General features: G+C 40.5%; 1 protein-coding gene across 1 annotated transcript in view; it reads left to right on the top strand.

Annotated features, from left to right (window-relative positions):
- Positions 1-20,367, top strand: part of LOC145414061 (uncharacterized) — a 112,115-nt gene extending 91,748 nt beyond the window's left edge. Inside the window, exons 9-13 of the mRNA XM_080283625.1 lie at positions 4,459-4,568; positions 7,506-7,640; positions 16,975-17,186; positions 19,171-19,316; positions 19,472-20,367. Of these exons, the coding sequence (XP_080139751.1) occupies positions 4,459-4,568; positions 7,506-7,640; positions 16,975-17,186; positions 19,171-19,316; positions 19,472-19,548 (680 nt within the window). The 3' untranslated portion in view covers positions 19,549-20,367. The remainder of the gene's footprint in view (positions 1-4,458; positions 4,569-7,505; positions 7,641-16,974; positions 17,187-19,170; positions 19,317-19,471) is intronic.
- The last annotated feature ends 2,414 nt before the right edge of the window (positions 20,368-22,781 follow it).

The raw sequence follows: 22,781 nt of genomic DNA, 5'->3' as shown, positions 1-22,781 counted from the left end.
CTCATTCTTCTCTTCATCGTATTCATAACCATCCTCTTTGTTTCCTTCACTTCTAGTTCCTCACATACCACTTCCTTACTTTCATATCCATCACTCTCAAAAAAAAAAATCCTTACATTCTTTCACTGTTCTCCTGTCATTTTTTTCCTTGTTCCTTCAGAGATTTTAAAACTTCTCTTTCTTGTTCATGGAAATCTTTTCTCATTTTAATATTTTCCATCTCTGCCTCTTTGCTTAGTTTCCAAGTCACTTTAAGTATGTAATTTACTACACATTCTGATGGCAGCTTAACTTTCTTTGGTCTTGCTTCTTCCTTCTTATATGGCCCTATCCCCCTTCCTTCCTTAATTTTTTTTTCCCACTTGCTTCCCTCTGGATCGATCTTACCCAGTATTTTTCTCACTTGATTCAAGTCTCGAGTCTCACTGATCTAACGTTTTCTTCCTCCTCCCTGTCTCCAAATACTGTTACACATCAGTTCTTTTCTGCAGTTTCTCTTGCTATTTTCTTTTTCTTCTTCAGTATTTTCACTACATTTTCTTCCATTTTTTCATGTTCCTTTCCCTTTCATGCCAAATGATTTCCCTTAAGCTTACCACTTCTTTCTGTTCTTCCACCGCATGTACCTACCTTGCCATTTGTTCTTCTAACACAATACTCACCTTCTCTGTTATATTATAGCTTTCTTCTAATTTTCTCCATAATTCAGTATTTTCTTATTTTAAATTTTTGATCTTCTGGTTTGCTTTTTCATTGGTCTGCATCAGACTCTGTAAAGTGTTTTTGGTCATTCGGACATACTGTATTTCTTGATAATTGATTCTCCACTTTCTTTTTCTAGTTCACTAATTCGCATAATCAACATTTTAATCACCTCCATTACATTTGTTTCACTGTCAGATCCTGGAAATTCTAGTCGGCCATGTTTGTTGGTGCTACGAACAGCTGTTTCCGAAATTCCTGTGAAACATTCATGTACAGTATATACAATTACTGACGGTGGCTTTTTGCATTTGTGACAGACAGTATTAACTGACAATACTTTAAAGAATAACTAATGGAGACAGGACAAACATAATTCCTGAAAACTACTTAAGATTTGTAGAGGAGGTGGTTGATCGTCTGATCATTGTGGCTCCAGGTGTGTGTGTGTATTTACCTAATTGTGATATACAGGAAATTAGCTACGCTCGTGGGGTCCCGTCTCTGTTTCTCAGTAAGTCAAATTTTGCTTTAAACTTGTTTAAGTTTTAGACTGGACAATCTCTTTGTCCAGGTTATTCCACAGGTCTATGCATCTATAAGGAAAACTATATTTCTTGATATCCTTCAAGCAGCTTGGCTTCTTCAATTTCATTCCGTGTCCTCTTGTTACTCTCTTATCCCATACAAACAGATCTTCTCTGTCAGTTTTATCTACTCCCAACATCGTCCTGAACACTGCAATCATGTCACCCCTCTCTCTCCTTTCCTCTAAGGAAGGCAAATCCAGCTTTTCCAGCCTCACTCTGTATGACAGATCTGCCAGACTGGGGACCATCTTGGTTGCTGTTCTTTGTATTCACTCAGTCTTGTTTATATCTTTCTTTTTGTGTGGGGACCACATTACTGCAGCATATTCTAACCTGGGGCAGATCATGGCCGCTATCAATTTTTTCATCATCTCCTCATCCATGTAATGAAATGCTACTCTTTATGTTAGTCAAGAGTTTATACATCTCTCTTACTGTCTTGTTAATGTGTTTTTCAGGTGACAAACTATCCTGGACTGGCACTACCAAATCTTTCTCTTCTCTCTTTTTTGTGATTGATTCATTACCCGTCAAATAATTCAGTGATGGCCTCTTGGTACTTTTACCCATTTCCAATATTTTACATTTCTTTGCATTGAATTTCATTTCCAAGATCCAGCTCCAATCATGTATCCTATCCAGATCCTACTGCACCATTTTACAGTCCTCCTCAACCTCTACCTTCCTCAAGATCTTTGCATCATCAGCAAACAGACTTGCATTATTGTTCACTCCATCTGCCATATCATTTATGTAAATCAGGAACATTACTGGCGCCAACACCGAGCCCTGTGGGACTCCACTTGTTACTTCCCTCCATCCAGACATCCAGTCCTTTATTACTGTCCTCATTTGTCTCTCTCTCAAAAAATCTCTCATCCGTTCCAGGAGGTTTCCCTTCAGTCCTCCTATATGCTCTAGTTTCCACATTAGTCTCTTATGGGGTACCTTGTCGAAGGCCTTCTCCAAATCTAAATACACACAATCCACCCAACTGTGTCTCTCCTGTAGCACGTCAATCACTCTTGAGTAAAAGCTCAACAAGTTGGAAACAGATGACCTTCCACTTCTGAATCCAAACTGACTTTCAGCCAAAATATTCATCTCCTCCAGATACTTTATCCATCTATCTTTCAGAATTCTCTCACATAATTTTGCGACCATGCTGGTTAGGGACCCTGGTCTATAATTCAGGGATCTTCCCTGTTTCCTCCCTTATAAATTGGTACCACATTTGCCCTCTTCCATTCTTGGGGCACTTTCCTCTCATCCAGAGAACACACAATTAAACTGTGAATCTTATCTGCCAGTTGTCTTCTGCATTCCTTCAGTACCCAATTAGAGATTCCATCTGGTCCTGGGGCTTTCCTTACATCTTGTGTTTCCAGTAATTTATACACTTCCTGTACTTCCACTTTTATCTCTTATCAGTACATTTCTAGTCACTCCCTCCCCCTCCACAAACTCTTTTTCATTAGTGAAAAATGTTAAGAAGCATTTGTTCATTATTTCAGCTTGCATTGCTGCATCTTTATAAACCTCGCCTTCTACTTTCAGTTTCTTGATTCCTTCCTTTTGTTTCAATTTGCCATTGACAAATCTATAAAACAATTTGGGTTCATCCTTACATTTGTCTATTATACGTTTCTCAATTTTCCTTTCTTCCTCTCTATGTATTCTTGTATATTCATTTCTAGTTCGTTTATATTTTTTCCTTTGTTCTGTTATTAGCTCTCTTTCTCCAGTTGTTCCACAACGGGTCCCTCTCTTTTTTTGCTGTCATACACCTTCTGTTAAACCACTCCTTTTTCCTGCTTTCTTTCCACCTTACTCTTGGCACATATTTTCCCACTCCCAAATTATAGAGGTCTAGAAAGATATCCCACTTCCTCTGTATCTCTCTTGTTTTTCTGAATTTTCTCCAATCCGCATTGTTGAAAAATTTTCTCAATCCCGTGAAGTTTCCTTTCCCAAAGTTGTATCTTCCCTGCCTATAAAGCTTGTCTCTTGGCACCACGTTCCCTATTATCATCTGGAACTTAATGACCACATGATCACTTTTTCCTATAGGACACAGATATTTCAAAGATTCAGTTACATCAGGTTCTTTGGTTAACAGTAAACCTTATCTTGCTGGTGTGTCCTCATCTTGGAATCATGTCTCTTCTTTGACCCACAACACAATCACATTATTCTTTGTTATATTTAACAATATAGTGCCCCACGAATCTTTACTGCCTTCTGGGTCCCATTCCTCCCAGTTCACCTGTTTACAATTAAGTCATCCATTAAAGTTAAATTGTTGCTTTTTTCAGTCACTTTCTGTAGACAGCTAGCCATGTCTGACAACGTCTCCTGGTATTCATCGTCATTCCATGGTGTTGTCTTAGGGGGAACATAAATTACCTCCATATCTCTCTTGCCATTCTCTCCAGTTTCTAATGTCATATTTATCACTTCAGTCCTGCCCTTTCCCATTTCCATAGTATCTACTTTTATGTTGTTTTTCATTGCTATCATCACTCCTCCTCCCATTTTTTCTTTTCTGTCTCTTCTCCAGTTTGTATTTATCATCTCCCATATGGACATCAATATCCTCTCTTAACTTGTTCTCTACAAAGCACATAACATCAGGTTCATGTACCCTCAAGAAATCTATGTATGTGTGTGTGTGTGTGTGTGTGTGTGTGTGTGTGTGTGTGTGCCATCTGACTTGCAAGTTTATACATGTCTGCCACAGGTCCATGACATAAGGCTGTTGTCTAGGTATTTGTTTCAAGTTTCTTTCCAACCACAGTGATATAATGTTATGTTCTAAGTACAGTGTTCTGTATGTTTTAGTTCAAGCGTTTTACCTTTTACAATAGTCAATAAAATGTGGGATATGGCTGTATCTTTGAGAAATAATTACAGCCTTAGTTCACGCCTAAAATGGTGGAGAAATAACTGCTAGCATCTAGGGTCATTGGGTAAAACAAACACCTGCAGTATATATTTATTATCATTATACAGCCGATTCCGATACCATTCCGATTATCAGATTATTTTTCCCCTCCGATACCGATACTGATATTAATCGTCTTTTGCTCGCCAATTTACAGCACTATGCTAAATCTAATACATTTTTGATGATGACAGATACTAACAAGCTCCCACTGTCCTACAGATGATGAACTAGGAACTGCAACTGGTTATCACAATGCCTTGCCCCTGGAGGTCCATGGCTCAGGTTACACTCAAATGCACATGATCTCAAACTCTAAGGCTGAGAAACTGGTAAGATACAGCACAGTATCAAAGTTTATTTTTTCAGTACATACTGCTGTTTATCCACTTATCAGACTTTCCGTTTCTACTTCCATGCACAAGTGCAATAGGCTTTTCAGCAATGAGGTACCTGGAAGAATTAAGTAATAGTGACTGTTGAAAACATTTCATTTTCATCTTAATCACCTCCATTTCCATTCTCTGTCCTGAAAACCCCTGGCAGGGGATGGCTGAGACAGGACCAGAACCATCTTCGGGCAATTGTGCCTTTACATTTTTCTTTCTCAGTTAGTCACTCTCCATCTTTCACACTATGGTACTCCCCCACTTGCTTCTTCCATAGCACATATATTCCTTTGACAACTTTACCCACAGTACTGTATTAGGCACCTAATGTACTTCTCTCACTCCCCCCCCTCTATACTCCCTTCTCTTTTGGATGCATTCATGGAAGAGGCTTGTAGACATTGGTTTGTGACACCATTCCATTTGGGAAGAACAATCTCAGATTCATAAAGCTGAGGAGTGAATGCATTGTGTCTTGTTTAAATGCCTCACATGACATTATGAACTGCCGAAGTAGGTTCATTAGTGTTTCATTCATTCTTTGAAATGAACTCCTGATAATGTCACTCATATTCCTTTTTACTTGGCTGCTTGTGTGGAATCACTCTATCTGGTGGTGGCATTTGGATGTACTCCCCCCCTCCCCCTTCCCCCCCAAATGTTGCATTATCTGTGTCCAGCTCTGGTGTTGGATTGTCCAGTATCTTATGTTTTTGCACATGTCTAGAATCTAGAGTTTCCCAAACTTTTGCTTGTCATTTTCCACATTTGCCAGAGCATTTTGATGATCCTTGTCCCCCCTCCCCCCACCATTCCAAAAGGGGGAATCCCCCCCCCCTCCCCTTTCAACATATTTTGAATAACTGAATTCTGAAGTTATCTGCCTCATGTCTACATCCCCCCCCCTCTCTCTCTCTCTCTCTCTCTCTCTTGACATGTAACAGCAAGAATCTAGTGGTATTATGTAGATTTTTCAAAGTTTGGGGATGTTTTAGAAGTCCATGATACAGTAATTCTTTGAGGATCAGAATTCTAACCTCACTCTTAAAATCACAAATTAAAAACTAAAATGCATTTCACCGTAAAATATATAAAATGTATGAGTGGCATTTCATCATAAAAGCTACTCTGGCCATTTTGCCCCCATTAGTTTATTCCCTCCTGTGTGGAAACTTTGTCTAGATCATCTCAGACCTTAATTTTGCCCCCCCCCCCCCCCCAAAGCTTAGCATTAGGGCAGTTTTTAGACTTAAGAGATTATACAGACTGATTGGCATTTGCACTTGAATTCTGTTTCCAGTGTCCATCTTGGTATAATAATATTGTGCATTATAAAGAAAAGACCTTACAGAAATAATTAAGTTTGTTCTAGTGAGAAATGTGAACTTCGGAGGTAGGATTGGAAGAGGCAGACCGAAAAAGGCCTGGGACAAGTTCATAGAGTGTGACCTCAGGGATAAGGGACTGAATAGGGAAGCTGCCAGAGATCGAGTAGTGTGGAGAGTCACCATTAGGTGACCAAGCCGATGCATGGAAGCATGTTGGAGCCTTTATAAATGATACAGTATGATAGCCTCAAACCTAAAATTCCCCTTTTGATCCATCTACCTACTACATCACCTCTTATATTCAATGTCCAATTACTAATATGTTACCAAGCACCATTGTTAAGTGCACAAATGCCCATACTATGCCTATAGTCTGAATAAAATGGAAAAGTTTTCTTCCACATGCAACACTTATCTAACTTCCAGACATGCCTGGCCTCACTTTCCCCTCCACCGTACAAGTACCATACAGCCACTTGTTAGTTAGCTCATGCTCTCTTACTGCAACAGCAATGCAACAGCCCATTTGTAATTCATAAATCAGGCTTTGGAGAAAAAAAAAAAAATCAGTGCAGGTCTTATCTCAAATTTTAGAGATGAAGGGCTTGGGAAAGGAGAGGGTGTCTACTGCAGGGAGGAGACAGTGGCTACTGCTCCTGCTGACTAGCTCTGGACATGCAGTGTGGAGTTGGTGTAGGGTGTGGGGTCATGCTTTACCCACAGAAATGATATTTTGTGGGTTTTAGTGTTGATTTTGTGGCAGGTGGATGGAATTTGCAAAGTCATTTCTAGAGATCTGTCAGTCATGAGTTGCACACTGGAAGAACTGTGCCAAAAAGTGATGAATTATAGGTTATCAACCAGTACAGTTGGATCAGTGGCGTCAAGATTTTAGGTATCATGATTCAGAAATACAGCAAGATTTGTTTAGACACACTTGCATAAGGCAAAGTCATTGCCTTAAAAGCATGACAGTGCATGGGGTGTATTTCTTTGTTATATACAGTATTACAAGCTACAGAACGTGGTGAAATTTTCTTTGGCCTATCTGATGGAGCCAGGATTCCATGGACTTGAATGATGAGTGAATGGAAGCGTGGCCCATTGAACTGGGGAGAAAAAAATTATAGATTACTCTCTCTCTCTCTCTCTCTCTCTCTCTCTCAAAACTATAAATCCTCTACAGTCACATACACAACTCTACAGATATTTTAACTCTAAACATAATGTGTAACACTGCTGCTGACAGTAGTTAAAGCCCCACAACAAATGGTAGTGGCATGGTAGGGGGAAAACCCAAGGCTGAAAAACGCATCCCATGATTTTACATGTTAAATCTACCCCGATATATGATACCTCACCTAATGATGGGTTTTTATGCAACCAACTGCATCATTAAACCAGGGTATACCTGTGTATATATATATATATATATATATATACACATTTAGTATATACAATATTTTTATTGAATCTACTATATAGAATCCATAGTATATACATTATTTCTGTAGAGTCCATTGAATTAAGCAACCACATCCTTATGTTGTAGATGGCCCCTGGTGTGTTGGTGAGGCAAGTAAGTCTGGATGTGGAGCAGTTCTGTCATGAGATGGCCCACAAACTTTGCACGGAAGCTGGAAAAAAATATTTCTTCTGCAATGATTACAATGTGGAAATCGTTGATGTAAGTAGATTGTAAGTTACTACCGTAATCATTTCACATGATAAGGCAAGTAGTTTCAGTTAATTGTTTGGTTATGAGGATTTAAACATTTTGGTTTTCTTGTACACTCCATTTGTATGCATTCTAAGATGAGGCTTCAGTGCATTTTTGACACCACCAAGGCAATAGAAATGGTAATGGGAGGCATCCTAGACTAAGAGAGTTTAGGTGTGGCTGCATTGCTTTCTTCACTCTAATTATAATACCTCATAAGCCATGTTGACTTCCCTCCAAGGTTATAGATATCATGTTTGCATTTACAAAATGAGTGCCAAATGACATCACTTCCATGCCATCCACATTAGGTGGGCATGGGTGTGTATAGGACCATCATGATTGTTGGAAGTGTTTCTTATGTAGCCACTGTCTTTCTTGCTTCTCCATTTTCCCATGTTTGTTCTTTTACTCTGCCCAGATCTGTTGGTAGACTTTCCTGTCTACCAACAGATTTTTGTGGGTCAGTTTGGCAGAAGTTAACTGTCGGCTTGCGTGCGTCACCGAATCCACATGAGATTCTTGGAGGCGGCTGTCACAAATATCATTCTAGTGAAATCGCGGCCATTTTTTTTTTTTACATTATTCCGAAAAGGGATGTACTGTAATTATTTTATTATCGTTGTAGCAATTTATGACATAGTGAACAGTCATGTAGCAAGACCTGACTGTACCTGAGAGCTATTGTACTTATCCTGAGCCAGTTCCAAGTAAGGGTCCCATTACTTAAATATTCACTCAGCAGGGATACATTGCATCAAAGAGTCTTTGGGTAGCACTGAAACAAAACATGAAACTATTCTAGGTTGGTGGTTAGAAGATGCCCTGACCACATATTGGAAGCAGTAACTTTCACTTGTTTACCAAGCCATTGTTGAATGGGCAAGCACTCAGTCTACCATCTTATTATCTTTGTTTATTTTGGTCGTGTAGCACTTCTCCAGTGCACATCTATCTCTGTCTCTGGTCTGGTCACACTTACCTGAAACTATCTAGATCCCTTTGGATTATAATTTGCTCCAAATGAGTTTCATTTTGGCTCAGTTTTCTTTGTTTGTGGCCTGTCTCCTGACTCCTTTCCACAATCCACATGAGCATTGTATTTCACTCCATTTTTTCTTTCTTGTGTAGCGTCTTCTCTTTCTTCTTCTTCCCTCTTAATCCAGTTTTTTTAGGGGGACCTCCCAGTGGTATAAAAGTTCCCTTCTTCTTCATGTGGGTTGTTTCCAATGCCATTTTTTTATCCATTATTTCAGAGGGGCTTCGGTGTTTTTATTCCCTTCCCCTTTTCAGGGTGCTGTATGATTGAAGTGACTGCATCAACACCCCAGTCTGTTACTCATTTTAATTTTCCTGGATCCTCCTGGCTATACCGTGTGCCTCACTGGCACAGAGATGCAGTGGGTTGTAAGCTGGGTTCCTTGAGAGCCAGTTCCCTTCTCTCCTTGGGTATATCATGCCAGCTGTCCCTGGCACTTTGCATAACCCCTTGTGTGACCCTGCAACACAGAGAGGAACTTCCTTGGATCCATCAGTCTTTCATCACGGCATCATGCATGCTCCCACATCATACCCATTTGCTGCAACCCCATCACTTTCTTTTGAGCTTGTGATAGAGCACATAGCACACCAGGCCTCATTATCATGAGGTGCCTTCCCAGCATCTCCATTCTTGTGTCTATGACCGTGGGTCTCCCTTTCATGTTCAACACGTGGGGTATGTCATGCCTCCTTTTCATTTTACTGCTCTTCCAGCTCATCATCTTTTTCTGATGGGTCGCATCTAGTGAGATGCCATTCTCATTACTATCTCTCCATCACAGATTATGGCCTCTTCATGCCCTCCTCTCCTTGCTGCAGAATGGTGTTGGCGAGACATAAGCTGTTTATTGGGTCCCCCTCTCTATCAGGAGATGGAGTGGTGAATCCCTCTGCTCATTGTCTTGCACGGTCTAACATCCCACACCCTCAGCATGTTGCAGGCCTCATGTAGGATAGACATCCATGGGATGCATGTCACTAGGGGCTTTTAACATTTGTTTGTTCACTTCCCCTTCAGGTTAGGGTTCCATATGACAAGAAACGAAGTTTGTACATTTTCTCCTGTTAGAATTTACTCCTTATTTCTTTTATTCTTACCAGGCGTTATCTCTCATCTCCTAGGATGGTGATGAACTCTTCTCCTGGCCTCAGGTCCCAGTGCATGCAACAAGACTGCCCTACTTCATTCAGAGGAAGGGACCATAAATTTTGTATCACAAATTCTGCTTGTTGTGATGTGGGCTTCTTCAACCTAGAGAGATGCCCAAACTGCAGGTGGCTCCTGCCACTCCTCCCACATGAAAAGTGCAGCCAGACTTATATCAGGGGCTCATGTGCAAAGAATTCTTCATACTCAAGTGTGAGTACCTTCTTGCAGCTCCCTCAGCCCCCCCCCCTCCCCCCCCCCCTTTTTTTTTTTAAATAGTTCTCCTCTATCCATTTTACCTGATTGTCTCTTCTTCTCATAGGCCATTTACAAAATAAACAGAACTATGCTTTGAAGTGAGGGCTGTCTGTTGGCTGGACAAATGCTTGTCTGAGGATTCACTTGGATTTTCTTCTCCCCCTGGGCCAAGAAGGCAATTCCCTCCAGGGATACGTCAGCCTCCCTGCAGGAGGATCAAAATTATCATAATTCACCAGCCTCCCTCTCTGTTAGGTCACCTCCCTTTCATCAGTTCTCTGATTCTTAGTCTGATCTTAAGGTTATTGTACATTCCCCCCTCCCCCCTTCTAAGTCTAACAAAACCTTGCCCCCCATCCCCTTTGATTAAGACCTCATTTGTAACCAGGCTCAGTTTCTGACTCTCAGGACTTAGCTGTCGTTGAACATACCTTTCTTGTCCCTGTTCAGGACCTTTCCCCCATTCTCCCTGGCCCTGCTCCTTGACCTTTTTCAACCATGAGACTGACCCTTGCTTCCTTTCCTGCATTTGACCCTGACTCAGACTTTTATATTCCTAATTTTGAAGGTTCTCCTCCCATGAATGCATCTAGTCTGGCATTTCCTAATCTCTCTGTTGCTCTGCCTGCCCTCACCAGCTTTCAGTCTGTCTTTGAGCTCAAGATGAGTAAGGTCATTCTGCTTACTCTTTTCCACAACCCATTTAAGGCATTTTCTCCCATTTTTTTTTCCTCAGAAGGGTAGACATTCAGTCTCCAGTGACTGCTTTGCGACCATCTTTTCTTCCGGCTCACCAGGCTTTGGATGGAGGCCATAGATATCCTGTGTAAATAAGTTTCACAGGGTCACTTTGCAATAGAAAAAAAATGGCTGCTAAGAGATCCTATCCCAGGGAATCCTTGAATTCCTCAGTGTGGAAATCTACAGTCAGCACTGCAGTTGCACTTAATGAGGCACAGTCCTCTTTATTTACTGTTCCATAAAGGGCATTCACTCTCCCAGTTTGGGGCTTTAGGTCGTCGGTGTTTGCCTCCCACAAGCACAAACTTTGACGGGTCAGTTTATATGAAAGGACTGGAGGATATTTGGTGGCCAACACCAAATTCCTTCCACAAAAAAAATTAAAACACAACCATTTCCTCATTAAGTTCAAGGATTCCAATCCCTTACAGAAGGGGTTGTTGAGCTCTTGGGTGCACCCAGGCTTATGTCTCTGCTTGCTTCTCCTCACATTTACAGTACTCTGAACTTGATCAGAGGCAATATTTTATAGTGGATGTGGTTCTTCACTGGAATGATTCCTCCAGTTTCCTTATGATAAGGTGCAGGAGCGGAATGTCTTCATTTAGTTACTGTTGTTGTTGATCAACCCCACTCTGTCTTCCCAAACAGACCCATCAACCACAGGCAAGCAATAGCAGTAAACTGATGTTCCCTTGTGGCTGACAGCATAAAAGTGTGGCAGCAGTCACCCAGTTATATAAATACCCCATTGCTGCAGAGGAGCCTACATGTGGTGGCATTGTGTACCCTGGGTGGAACAAAGCAGCTGTGGTGTCCACCAAGGAGCCAAATCTCCTCATATATCTCTGCTTTTTGCTCTAGGAAAGGACCATGATTAGTCTCTGGTGAGGCACAGTCTGCCACGAGGGAGCACTGGTTTCCAAAATAATTTATGTACTGTACTGTACCTGTAGGACAGTCCCGCAGAAGCAGTTGCTGACTTGTAATTGCTAGATCTTCTTAGCTAGGCAGACCAGAGTTAAGCAACAACAGATTCCCCACAATTCCTTCCATCCCACAAAAGGAGGAGGATGGACTGCAGTCCACAGGTTTAACAACTAGATGAGCCTGGTACCACAACAACAATAGCCATATGAAATGTCTTGGTGGTGTTATAAGATGGCTGAAAGCCTCTTCCTTAGAGTGAGTGAAAAATTGGTTTCTGGCCGAGCTGCCACTATCTCTTCACTTATCATAGTGCTACCCTTTGGTGACTCTGTACTAAGTGACAAACCAAATGGTCTCCTCTAACCCAGGTATCCATAAATTGTAGCCAACAAATGGGCACTTGGTCTAGTGCATTAATGCTCACAGCTTTATGTGACCTGTGTTTAAATCTGAGAGGCCGTTGAGGTTTGTTGATCACATCATGCCACTTGGCTGGTCACTCTCTCCTTGAATGTCTGAACTGAATAGTGTAGCTCTAGGCCCCTGTGATCATGATGGGGCAATTATGAATGATGCAGTAACAAAAGCAATCGGATTGTTCACTTTATGATCTGCTTGTCAGGAATTAAGCCTAATTAGATATTGTAATAAAGAATTCATGTATGCTAATTTATATGTACATGTAGGCTTGATAAAGTGTCAGTTACACAAATATTATCATTATTCTGACCTTCTTTTTCACATGAGGATCCATTGTTGACAGGTAGAGTTGCCAGTTTTGTTGCTATAAAAAATATTACCAGTTTGCATTGTACATAGGTATAAAGTACAGAAATTCCCCGATATCCGGCGCATCAGTAACCAAACACTTGATACACTGAACAAAAGAAATTGGGGACCATTCCCATAATCCAAACTGCCATCAGTTCGCTAGTCTGAACACTCTGCCGCTCGCTAGGTTTGAAATGCGCGCATCTGATCATGGATGTGGTGGTGGGTGTGGCTCTCCCTGTCCTCCCTTCATCCCCTTGCTTCCCCTCCCTTCCCACCAGCTGAGCAAAAATGGCTTTCTGCCTCCTCACCAAACAAAGTCGCCCAGCCGACCGCTTTAACTGTGCACTGGTAATATACCCTAACTCACCAGCTGAGCAGAAATAGCTGTCTGCCTCCTCACCAAACGGTCAGAGTTGCCTGGCTGGCCTCTTGAGTCGTGCGCTGTTAATAGACCTTAACTTGCCAGCTGAGCAAAATTGGCCATCTGCTTCCTTAATGAATGATTAAAGCGCCCATTAGACCTACAGAACCGCACACTGGTAATAGAACCTAACCGACCAGCTGAGCAAAAATGGTTGTCCGTTTCCTCACCAAATGGTCAAAGTCGCCTGGCCAGCCGGTAGAGACTGAGTCAGCGCTGTCAGGCGTCTCTCCCTTCCCTTCTGCCCGCCCTCCCTCACCCCCACTAGTGTGCTGCCTGCCTGGCCTGCATCATCCACTCTAGCTGTGTCAGTTGCCCTGAACGAAACTCAGCACCGCACCTCTCACCACTGTACCTTCCTGCATATGTGATGTTTGAAATCCCATTTTTTAGCAGTAGTATTGTTTATGTGGATAATAACATTACGGTACATATGGTGTTTCTGTGCCAGTCTCTATTGATTGAGTAAAGTACAGGCAAACTCTGATTTGCGATACCTCTAGATGCAATACTCTGTAATTGTGATAGAGGTAGAAGTATCGCCCTACCCTGCCTATCGTAGGCATACCCCTTGTTCTGCGATGGGTTTTGATTTTTTTTTTTTTTTTACAGATTTTGAAAATATTTTAAACTTAAATTTTGTTTAGGTTGATTTATAAACTGTTTTTAGACGTAGATTAATGTGTTTTAGTCATAGGTGGAGTGACCATTGCCATTTGGGGTACGGATTCTCATCCATCAGATGAGGCACAAAACAGTCTGGACAACTAGGTGACTCAACAAAATGTATTTTGTGTTTGGCCATTGAACATTTGACCTAACATGGAATACATAATAATCTTTTTGAATAAATGTTAATAATTATGAAAGCCTTAAAGAGTAAATATTTCATGTATTGATGAAAATTTTGACATCGATAAATCGTTTTTACATTCGGGTTGTTCAAGGAAAAACGCTTTGAATATACAAAGGAATTTCAAAATAAATGCTGGAAAATAAGAGAGAAGAAAATAAAAGAGCTCAGCAACTGGAACAGTAGCTAAAATGACATCAAGAGGGGCCATTGAAAAGGCTATCCCGATCGCATCATCGATTGATAAATAATGTGTTTACGTTCAGGTTGTTCAAGGGAAAACGCTTTGAAAAAACAAAGGAATTTCTAAATAAATGTTGGAAAATAAGAGAGAAGAAAAGAAAGGAGCTCAGCAACCAGAACAGTAACTAAAACGACATAAAGAGGGGCTGTTGAAAAGGCTATCCCGATTGCATCATCGATCACATTCCCCATCGAGAATTCCCCGTCAAAACATCAAAGATTCTCCGTTACATCAGTTCATGCCTTGGACGATTCTGCATCATTCATACTTTATTATTATGCATAACAGATGTGTATTTAATTGTCCCAGGACCATCTGATGGTGGGATTGTACTTTGTACAATGCTGCTGCTTCTCTACAGGGTTTGAATGCGAGTCAGAGATCGCAATTTCCAGTGACCTTGACTGGGTACTAGTGAGACGGGCACTGGTTCTAGGCTTAGGTTAGCTTCTTTTACAGTTGTTAACCCCTACACCGCGGGCTTGTTTACCAATGACTTGCGTGTGCCGCGGGGTTATTTGGGCTCCGACAGACTCTCAAAAAATATTTGCCAAAAATCAGTTATTAGTCCTAGAATAATAAAATTACATATGCTTATGGCGCATACCTTCAGCTTTCTCCTGGAATGATTGTTGAGCCTTCGTCAGTTACCGTAGGACTTGTGGAGACCTCTGAAGTAGGGTAACGAAGTCTCCACTTTACACTTCCCGACAACCCGTAATATGATTACCACAGCCAGATACAAACACTATAAACACTATTCTACAATTTTCAAGTACAGTAGTTTGGGATCCATACTAAAAAAAAAAAACACTGTGAAAGCAATGGAAATTACGAGCGCGTCTGATCGTCACACTGGCACTAGTTCGCTCTTAGTAGTCTGTCATTTATTATTCATAAAACCCCTCACACTTTATATTTCTATTACTATATAACACTTACATATATCTACAGTCTTTATTCATAAGTTTCCTTCAGTAGTATTAGTTTATTGTCACTGTAGGAATTCAATTTCTTTCAGTAAAATACGTAGCATTCACTTTCTCGTCCTGTATACTGGCATTGAGAGTGAATGTCACTTTCATTTTCACTCTCATAACTCATAGCATTCAGACATGCTAGAGTGAAACTTTCACTTTCATTACTCCTAGGGTATGTACTCGTATTCTTATAATACTACTCATTTACATTTCTATTTACGTTCTCTATTTTATTTACGTTATTTACATTTCTATTTTATTTACACTGTGTTGTGCACTGTCACTTGAAATAACTTATAAAACTATTTTCCATTGTTCACGTATATTTACATTCATTACTTTCACTTGCTGTTTACACATTATTTACAATTCCACTTGCACTGTTTTACTCAATAGAAAGATCGTAGTCACTCTTTTATCAATTGTCAGCCCTTTACCTCTTTCCACACGAGGTTTAGTAGGGGGTAAAGGTCACAGGGCCATTTGCATGGGGGTGAAAAAAGGCCTTGAAGTCAGCAAGAAGAAACATACGTACTCTCGCTTCGGAAGTTGAGAGTAACCTGATAACGGAGGGCCAGCTGGAGGCCTGCTAAGGGGTTATTCAGAGTTACCAATATTACTTCTTGAAACAGCTAAGTCTAGCACTGATATGATTGGCAGGAAATCTAGACAATACATTATAAATTTGGTAGTTCCAGGTGAATGTAAATATCACTTAGGCCTCCCCCTTCCCTCCTTACATGTATATTTATTTCGAAAATAGATTAGAGGCCTACTTGGGAGATATATATTCAGAGCTACCAATGTTAGATCTTGAAACATCTTTGTTTAGCACTGATATGATTGGCAGGAAATCTAGACAATACATTATAAATTAGGTAGTTCCAGGTGAATGTAAATATCACTTAGGCTTCTCCCTTCCCTCCTTACATGTATATTTATTACGAAAATAGATTATAGGGCATATTTCAAGGGGAAAAAAACAGCGAAAATTAGCGAACGAGTGCACGTGAGGTGTTGTCAGGTGATAATTAGCCAATTCCAGGTGTTTGGCACTCTCACTTACCTTATTTCTTTCTTGTATATATTATTTGGTATAAGAATAGGACATAGGGCTTATTTCAATGGATGAAATCAGTGAAAAATTCCAGGGAAGATTTACTTAGCGTAGCACGGCCGGGCAGGCGAGAGGATAGGGTAATGGAGGGGGGGTAGGGAGGGGAGTCAAGAATGGGGAGAAATGGCTAAATTGTCAACAATGGATGGGAGTACAGATGAGATTAGGAGTGCTGACTAGTGTTGGACATTGGCAGTACTGATAGATGATACAAGCCCCCACTTGGAAGCCCGGGTGAATTCAAAATAACACAGAATCACAAAAGCGACGCCCCGCGGTATGATCCCTTGCTCCCAAGCGTCACGAAAGTGACGCCCCGCGGTTAAGGGGTTAAGCCATTTATAGTGGCCTTAAACTTTTTTTTTTTTTTTTTTTTTTTTTTTTTTTTTGGGTGGGTTATGACTTGGTTGGGGGGGGAAACCCAAGGCTCAAAAATGTATCCCTATAATTTACTTGTTAAGTCTACCCCAAGATACGATACCCCACCTAGCGATGGGTTTTTACTTAACCAATTGCATCGTTAAACCAGGGTTTGCCTGTATATGAGAGTTTGGGTTTGGGCCTGGAATGCATCTCTGGCTTTTCTTCAGTATCTTATGAAGAAAATTGCTTCGATAGCTGGCAACATAGTGTCTGAACACTCCTACCAGTACACAACACTGCCGGATAACGGGTTATGCCTGTTCTGTATACAATAATTTCTTTATATATCACCTGCATCGCAGGAAGCAAGGTATGTATGTAACTAACTCAAACAATATTAAACAATGTAACAAATTAATCTTTATATGATAGGTGTGCCCAAGCAGTGGAGACATAGTGGCATTAGCATCAGTGTTGGTGCAAGCAGCTACGGTGGTGAAGGGGTTAGGAAAAGCTGTACGCTCTCCCTTGACTTCGCTTGCACGACGCCAGTACCGCACCACTGCCACTTTTGTTCTAAATATGGACACCAAACAATATTACATTGTTGACAAGGAGCCACTGCTGGAGGAGGACCCTTACAGGTTTCCACAGTTTATCTTTATTTACATATATATATGTATGTATATATATATATATATATATATATGTATGTATATATATATATATATATATATATATATATATATATATATAGTTTTAAAAATGTAACAAGTAATTCATGGAAAGAAATGGGACATCGTGCTGGGAACAAATTTCATCTTTCGGAAAGTCAGACATTTGAAATGGAAGTGTCTTAGAGTATGATCAGTTTGTGTGTTAGTATTGTAGTATGACCAGTACAGTATTTTTTTTAGGCTTTACTGATTGTTTTTCAGTGTTATGGTTTTTCCACTGTGTTAAGAGTAACTGTTAAGAGTGCTGTTTTCCATGTTCATTGATAGTGCATATGGAAAGTAAATCATACATATGCAGTTTGTGACTTACACAAAACATTTCAGAATGGAATCCTTGTGTAACCTGGGAAGTGCCTGTATATACTGTATACAGAGCTGGATATACTTTAATATTTTTCATAGATGTTATGAAAAAACAGGTTTTACCAAGCAGAAATCTCTCTCTCTCTCTCTCTCCATTGTATATATATATACATTACAGTATATATATATATATATATATATATATATATGTGTGTGTGTGTGTGTGTGTGTGTGTGTGTGTGTGTGTGTTTCCTTCATGGATTTGGAGGTTGCATATGACAGGGTGGATAGACAAGAATTGTGGAAAGTATTAAGAATACAGTATATGGAGTAGATGGGAAGTTGTTGAATGCTGTGAAGAGTATGCATGATGGTGCTAAGGCTGCAGTGCGTGTGGATGGTGAACTGAGTGAATTTTTCTCTTTGAAGGTTGGGTTGAAACAGGAATGTGTCCTGTCTCCATGGTTGTTCAGTCTGTACATGGATATGGTAATAAAAGAGATACAAGGTAGGGCAGTGGATGTTGGAGTGTCCCTGGTGAGAGAGGGTAGTGTTTGGAAACTCCCTGTACTGTTGTTTGCAGATGTTACTGTGTTATTAAGTGAAGACAGAGGGGAGCTTCAGGGCTTGGTGGATGAGTTTGGGAGTGTCTTTAAGAAACGGAATTTAAAGGTGAATGTAGGGAAGAGTAAAGTGATGGTCTTTGAGAGAGGTGAAGTCAGTGAATGTAAAGTGAGGTTGGATGGTGAGGAAATGGAAAATGTGAGTACATTTAAGTACATGGGGAGTGCGATGAGTAAGGTTGGAAGTTTGGAGGGTGAAGTGCTTGAAAGGGTACAACAAAGAAGAAAGGTTGCTGGTTCCTTGAAAGCAGTGATAAGAAACAGGGAAGTGAGCATGGAAGTGTAAAAGTTACTACATGACAGTATTGTGATACCATCTTTAACGTATGGAAGTGAAGCTTGGACGTTGTTGGAAGGACACAAGTCAAGAGTGAGAGCAGTGGAAATGAGTTTTTTAAGAGGAGCCTGTGGAGTCACATGGAGAGACAGGCTGACAAATGAGGATGTAAAGGGGCATTGTGATGTGGATGTGATAGGAAGCATTAGGAGGAACACACTGAGGTGGTTTGGCCATGTGGAGAGGATGGAGGGTGAGAGACTGACGAGGAGAGTGTATGTGAGTGAGGTGGAGGGGGGGAGAGGGAGGGGGAGGCCGAGGATGAGATGGAGGGATGGAGTGGAGAGGTATATGAGAGAGAGGGGTGTGTGAGTTGGGAGCAGGGCAGTGAAATGGCGGGGGACAGGGTGACGTGGAGGCGGTTTGTTTGTGGCTACCCTGTACGGGATTAAGGTGTCTGGCAATAGATAGATAGATGGATATATATATATATATATATATATATATATATATATATATATATATATACAGTATATATATATATATAGATAGATAGATAGATAGATATACAGTATATATATAGATAGATAGATAGATTGATAGATAGATAGATAGATAGATGTACACACACACACACACACACACACACACACACACATACAGTAAGTCCTCTTATGTACACTCACAGCCTGGAGACACTGGAGGGTGAGGTGGAGGAAGAACGATGGTGGTTGGGTGCACGGCAGACAGCAAGACAGCTGCGTACACAGTGGTCCTGCCCGACTGACTATTACTCTAGTGTCAAGGTCATGACAAATGAACCCGTAATTAAAGGTACAACTTATTCAAGATGCAGAACCAAATTTAGCCTGTTCATTTACTTGTGACTATATGATCCTCATTTACCTCCTCCTTTTTCCTCTTCACTATATATATAGATAGATAAAACATTTGTTTATTATCTTTTAACAAGTTTAACTTATTGACAGGAAAATCTCTCAACCACATCATGGAGGGACAGCATCTTGTGGCTCTTGTTCTGTGGCCGCAACAACAAGGAGTGTGAGATGTTAAGAAAGCTCAAGAGATGTAAGATGTATCATGGCAGCTAATGTACTAGAAGATACATACACTAATATATCATCTGTCTCACTTGTGGTTCCATACTATTACTATTAGTATGGAACCACAAGTAAGACAGGTGATGTATCACATTTGAGGGATGTTTCAACTATTCTCTCAGGTATAGTGCACTTTGTGCATCATTTTGACCTATCATGAAGTTTACTGGAGAAACAGTGATATGCATGATTTTGAATACAGTAATTACATTTACTGTTTATTGTGTATGAATCTCATGGGTAGAAAGTGCTTAAGTTTTTGTACAAATAATACAATAGACTGGGCATCAGGCAGTACAGGATATATCTTTGCTTATATATATATATACTTAATATTTTACATTTTTTTTTACTTTGAAATTAAGTATAAAGTTCATTTAATATGCTGTACTGTAAGAAGCAGGTTTTTTACCCATTGTTTTGTATTTTCTTATAAAGTAAGACTGCCTCAGGATTTTCTGTTAACACTTAAAATGTTTTTATTTTTTATTTTTTTCAGTATTTTTAAACACATTTGTTAGCGGACTTACTTGTAGTTTTGTTAACAGTACACTAATTCAAGGATCTGTGATTTATATAAAGAAAACATTTTTTTATACTAATGTTTGGACATTGCAACAACGTGAATGTGTGATCATCACCTTGGCCATTGTTCAGTACATGTTTTGCTCAGTCAGATACGAAAAACTACTTATACAGTTAGTTTTCCATTTGTACTTGTAGTAGCTGTTATCATTTTCACTACTCTAAAGTTTGATCATACATTTTGCTGAAGAATAATAAAGTCATATATAGAAATATAAAAATATTATGTAATCTACCAAATAGAAATATGAGAAAGGGGGTATACAGTAAACTCTAAAGTATCTGCAGTATATATTATCTGTCACTGCGTCTTCCAGGATACGTCAGTTTCAGTCACAAAATGGGGCTGAACTTTTAAAATGACATGGGATTTCCCAAAATTGAAATCCACACCAGGCAGTCTTGAAGGAGACATGGGACCACCTTCTTTTGCTGTTGTCTTCAGTTTTTTATCTACCAAAAGCCTTCATGGGATTCCCCGAGCATTTTCTGATTGTGTTTTCAAGTTCACTATTTTTAAATTTCTTTTAAATGTGGTGAATGGCATTTAGAAAGTGGTAGTTGCTTACAATCCCAACCAGTACCGATGACAGACAAACGTCATCTTGTGGTGCACTGAAGACAGACAGATGCCATCTTAGTATGCCATTTTGGGTGTGAAATTACTCTTATCAGTGCAGATTTATCCAGACCTAACCTAAATTTTCCTGACTTAACCAAACTCATCCCGTAAATAATTGTATTTTCCTTATTTGTTGATGGTTCCTCTTTTGACAGGAAAATACACTTCTGTACACCTTTAAAAACTCACGAATCAGTTCGAAGGCCATCATCATCATCATCATCATCATCATCATCATCATCATCATCATCATCATCTGGACCTCATTTCCCACCCTAGGGCAGGGTGAGGAGTAGCAGCAGACAGTCTAAGTTTGCCCAGTCCAATCGGCCACACTTTCATTCATTCACCATTCGAGCCCCCAGAATCCTGGCTTTATCTGATACGCTCTCTTCCTCACACACACATCCATCATATCCTTCCAGCATCTCCTTGGCCTACAGCGCCTACTTTCTCCTTCAAATTCGCTCTTATATACCTTTTTCACCACTGTTTTTATCCATTCTCTCCACATGACCATACCATCTCAGTACACACTCTACGATGCTGGTGTCCACAAACTTCCTCACTCCACATCATTCACAAATCACATTATACTGTATCCTGTCCACTCTCTGTTTTCCATGTACATTCCTCAGCAGTCCCATCTCCACTGCTCTGACTCTTGACTTTTCATTTTCATGCCACACCATAGTCTCACATAAATATGTTAAAGTTGACACTAACACTCCTTCATGTAAGCCTCATGCAGCAGCAGTACTCAAGCCTCTGTTTCTTATCAAAGCCTTCATAGCACCAGCTACTTTCCTTCCGTATGTCACTCTACTTTCCACTTCTTTTGCACAATTTCCTCCCTTTTTTATCATTGTACCTAGGTATTTGAACTCTCTCACCAATTCCACTTTCTCCATTCACTGTAACATCACACTGGATTTCACCTTCTCTCTCAGTGACCATCACTTTACTCTTTTCTACATTTACTCTCAAGGCACGACACTCACTGACATTAGCAAAACCCTGCACTAGTCTACCAAGTTCCTGTCCTGTATCTGCAAGTAGTACTGCATCATCAGCATACAACATTCATTCATTTATCATCCATCAGCCAGTCCTACATTGCCCCATGAGGAGCCTAGGAACCTGGGGCTAGGCAAGTTGGTCCTGACATTTAAGATGAGAGTGACCAACCTCACTCATCGCTGAGTGGCATTACGTGAGCAATAAACCCCAACCACCCCTTGGATATAAACCTTCACCGGCTCAATCCGATTGGAGCGCTGTAATTACTCACGAAACCACCAAGCGCCAAAATCTATTTATGTGGGTATCACCCAATGGATTCCTGGTGTACAGGAAACCATTTGGCTAGTCTCTCAGTGTAGGGTCACCCATAGGCAGAAGGAAGAGGAAAGAATGAAGGAAAGAAAGACAAGAGGGAGTGTCAAGTCACCCGTAGGCAGAAGGACGAGGAAAGAATGAAGGAAAGAAAGACAGAAGAGGATGGAAGGAAGGAAGGGTGGAGGATAGGAAAAGGCAGACACCCAAGAGCAGCACCATATTGAGTGAGTGGATGGTGAGCATCCCCACCTACCACATCCATCCATCCATCATCCAATCCTACATTTCCCCATGAGGAGTGTAGGACCCCGGGGCTAGGCAATTTGGTCCTGACATTTAAGATGAGAGTGAATTTGAGATATTCCATTCATTACCAACACCATCCCTCTCTCCATTACTTGTATTTTTACTTCCGTCATCACCCCATCCGTATACAGTATATATTGGATAACCACTGGGACATCATACAACCTTGTCGTACGCCCACACCGATCGTGAACTAGTCACTTAGATGCCCATTTACCCCATACACATGCATCATTTCCATCATAGAAACTCTTGACAGTACCTAGCAGCGTACCATGTACACCGTACATAAACAAAACCTTCCACAATCCTTCTCTGTCTACTTTG

The sequence above is a fragment of the Coenobita brevimanus genome, chromosome 98, assembly GCF_032717465.1.
Source record: "Coenobita brevimanus isolate Jiangsu-jjx chromosome 98, ASM3271746v2, whole genome shotgun sequence".
In the NCBI taxonomy this organism is placed as follows: Eukaryota; Metazoa; Arthropoda; class Malacostraca; order Decapoda; family Coenobitidae; genus Coenobita; species Coenobita brevimanus.
The sequence above is the reverse complement of the archived record's forward strand: the minus strand, read 5'-3'. Positions and strand labels throughout refer to the sequence as shown.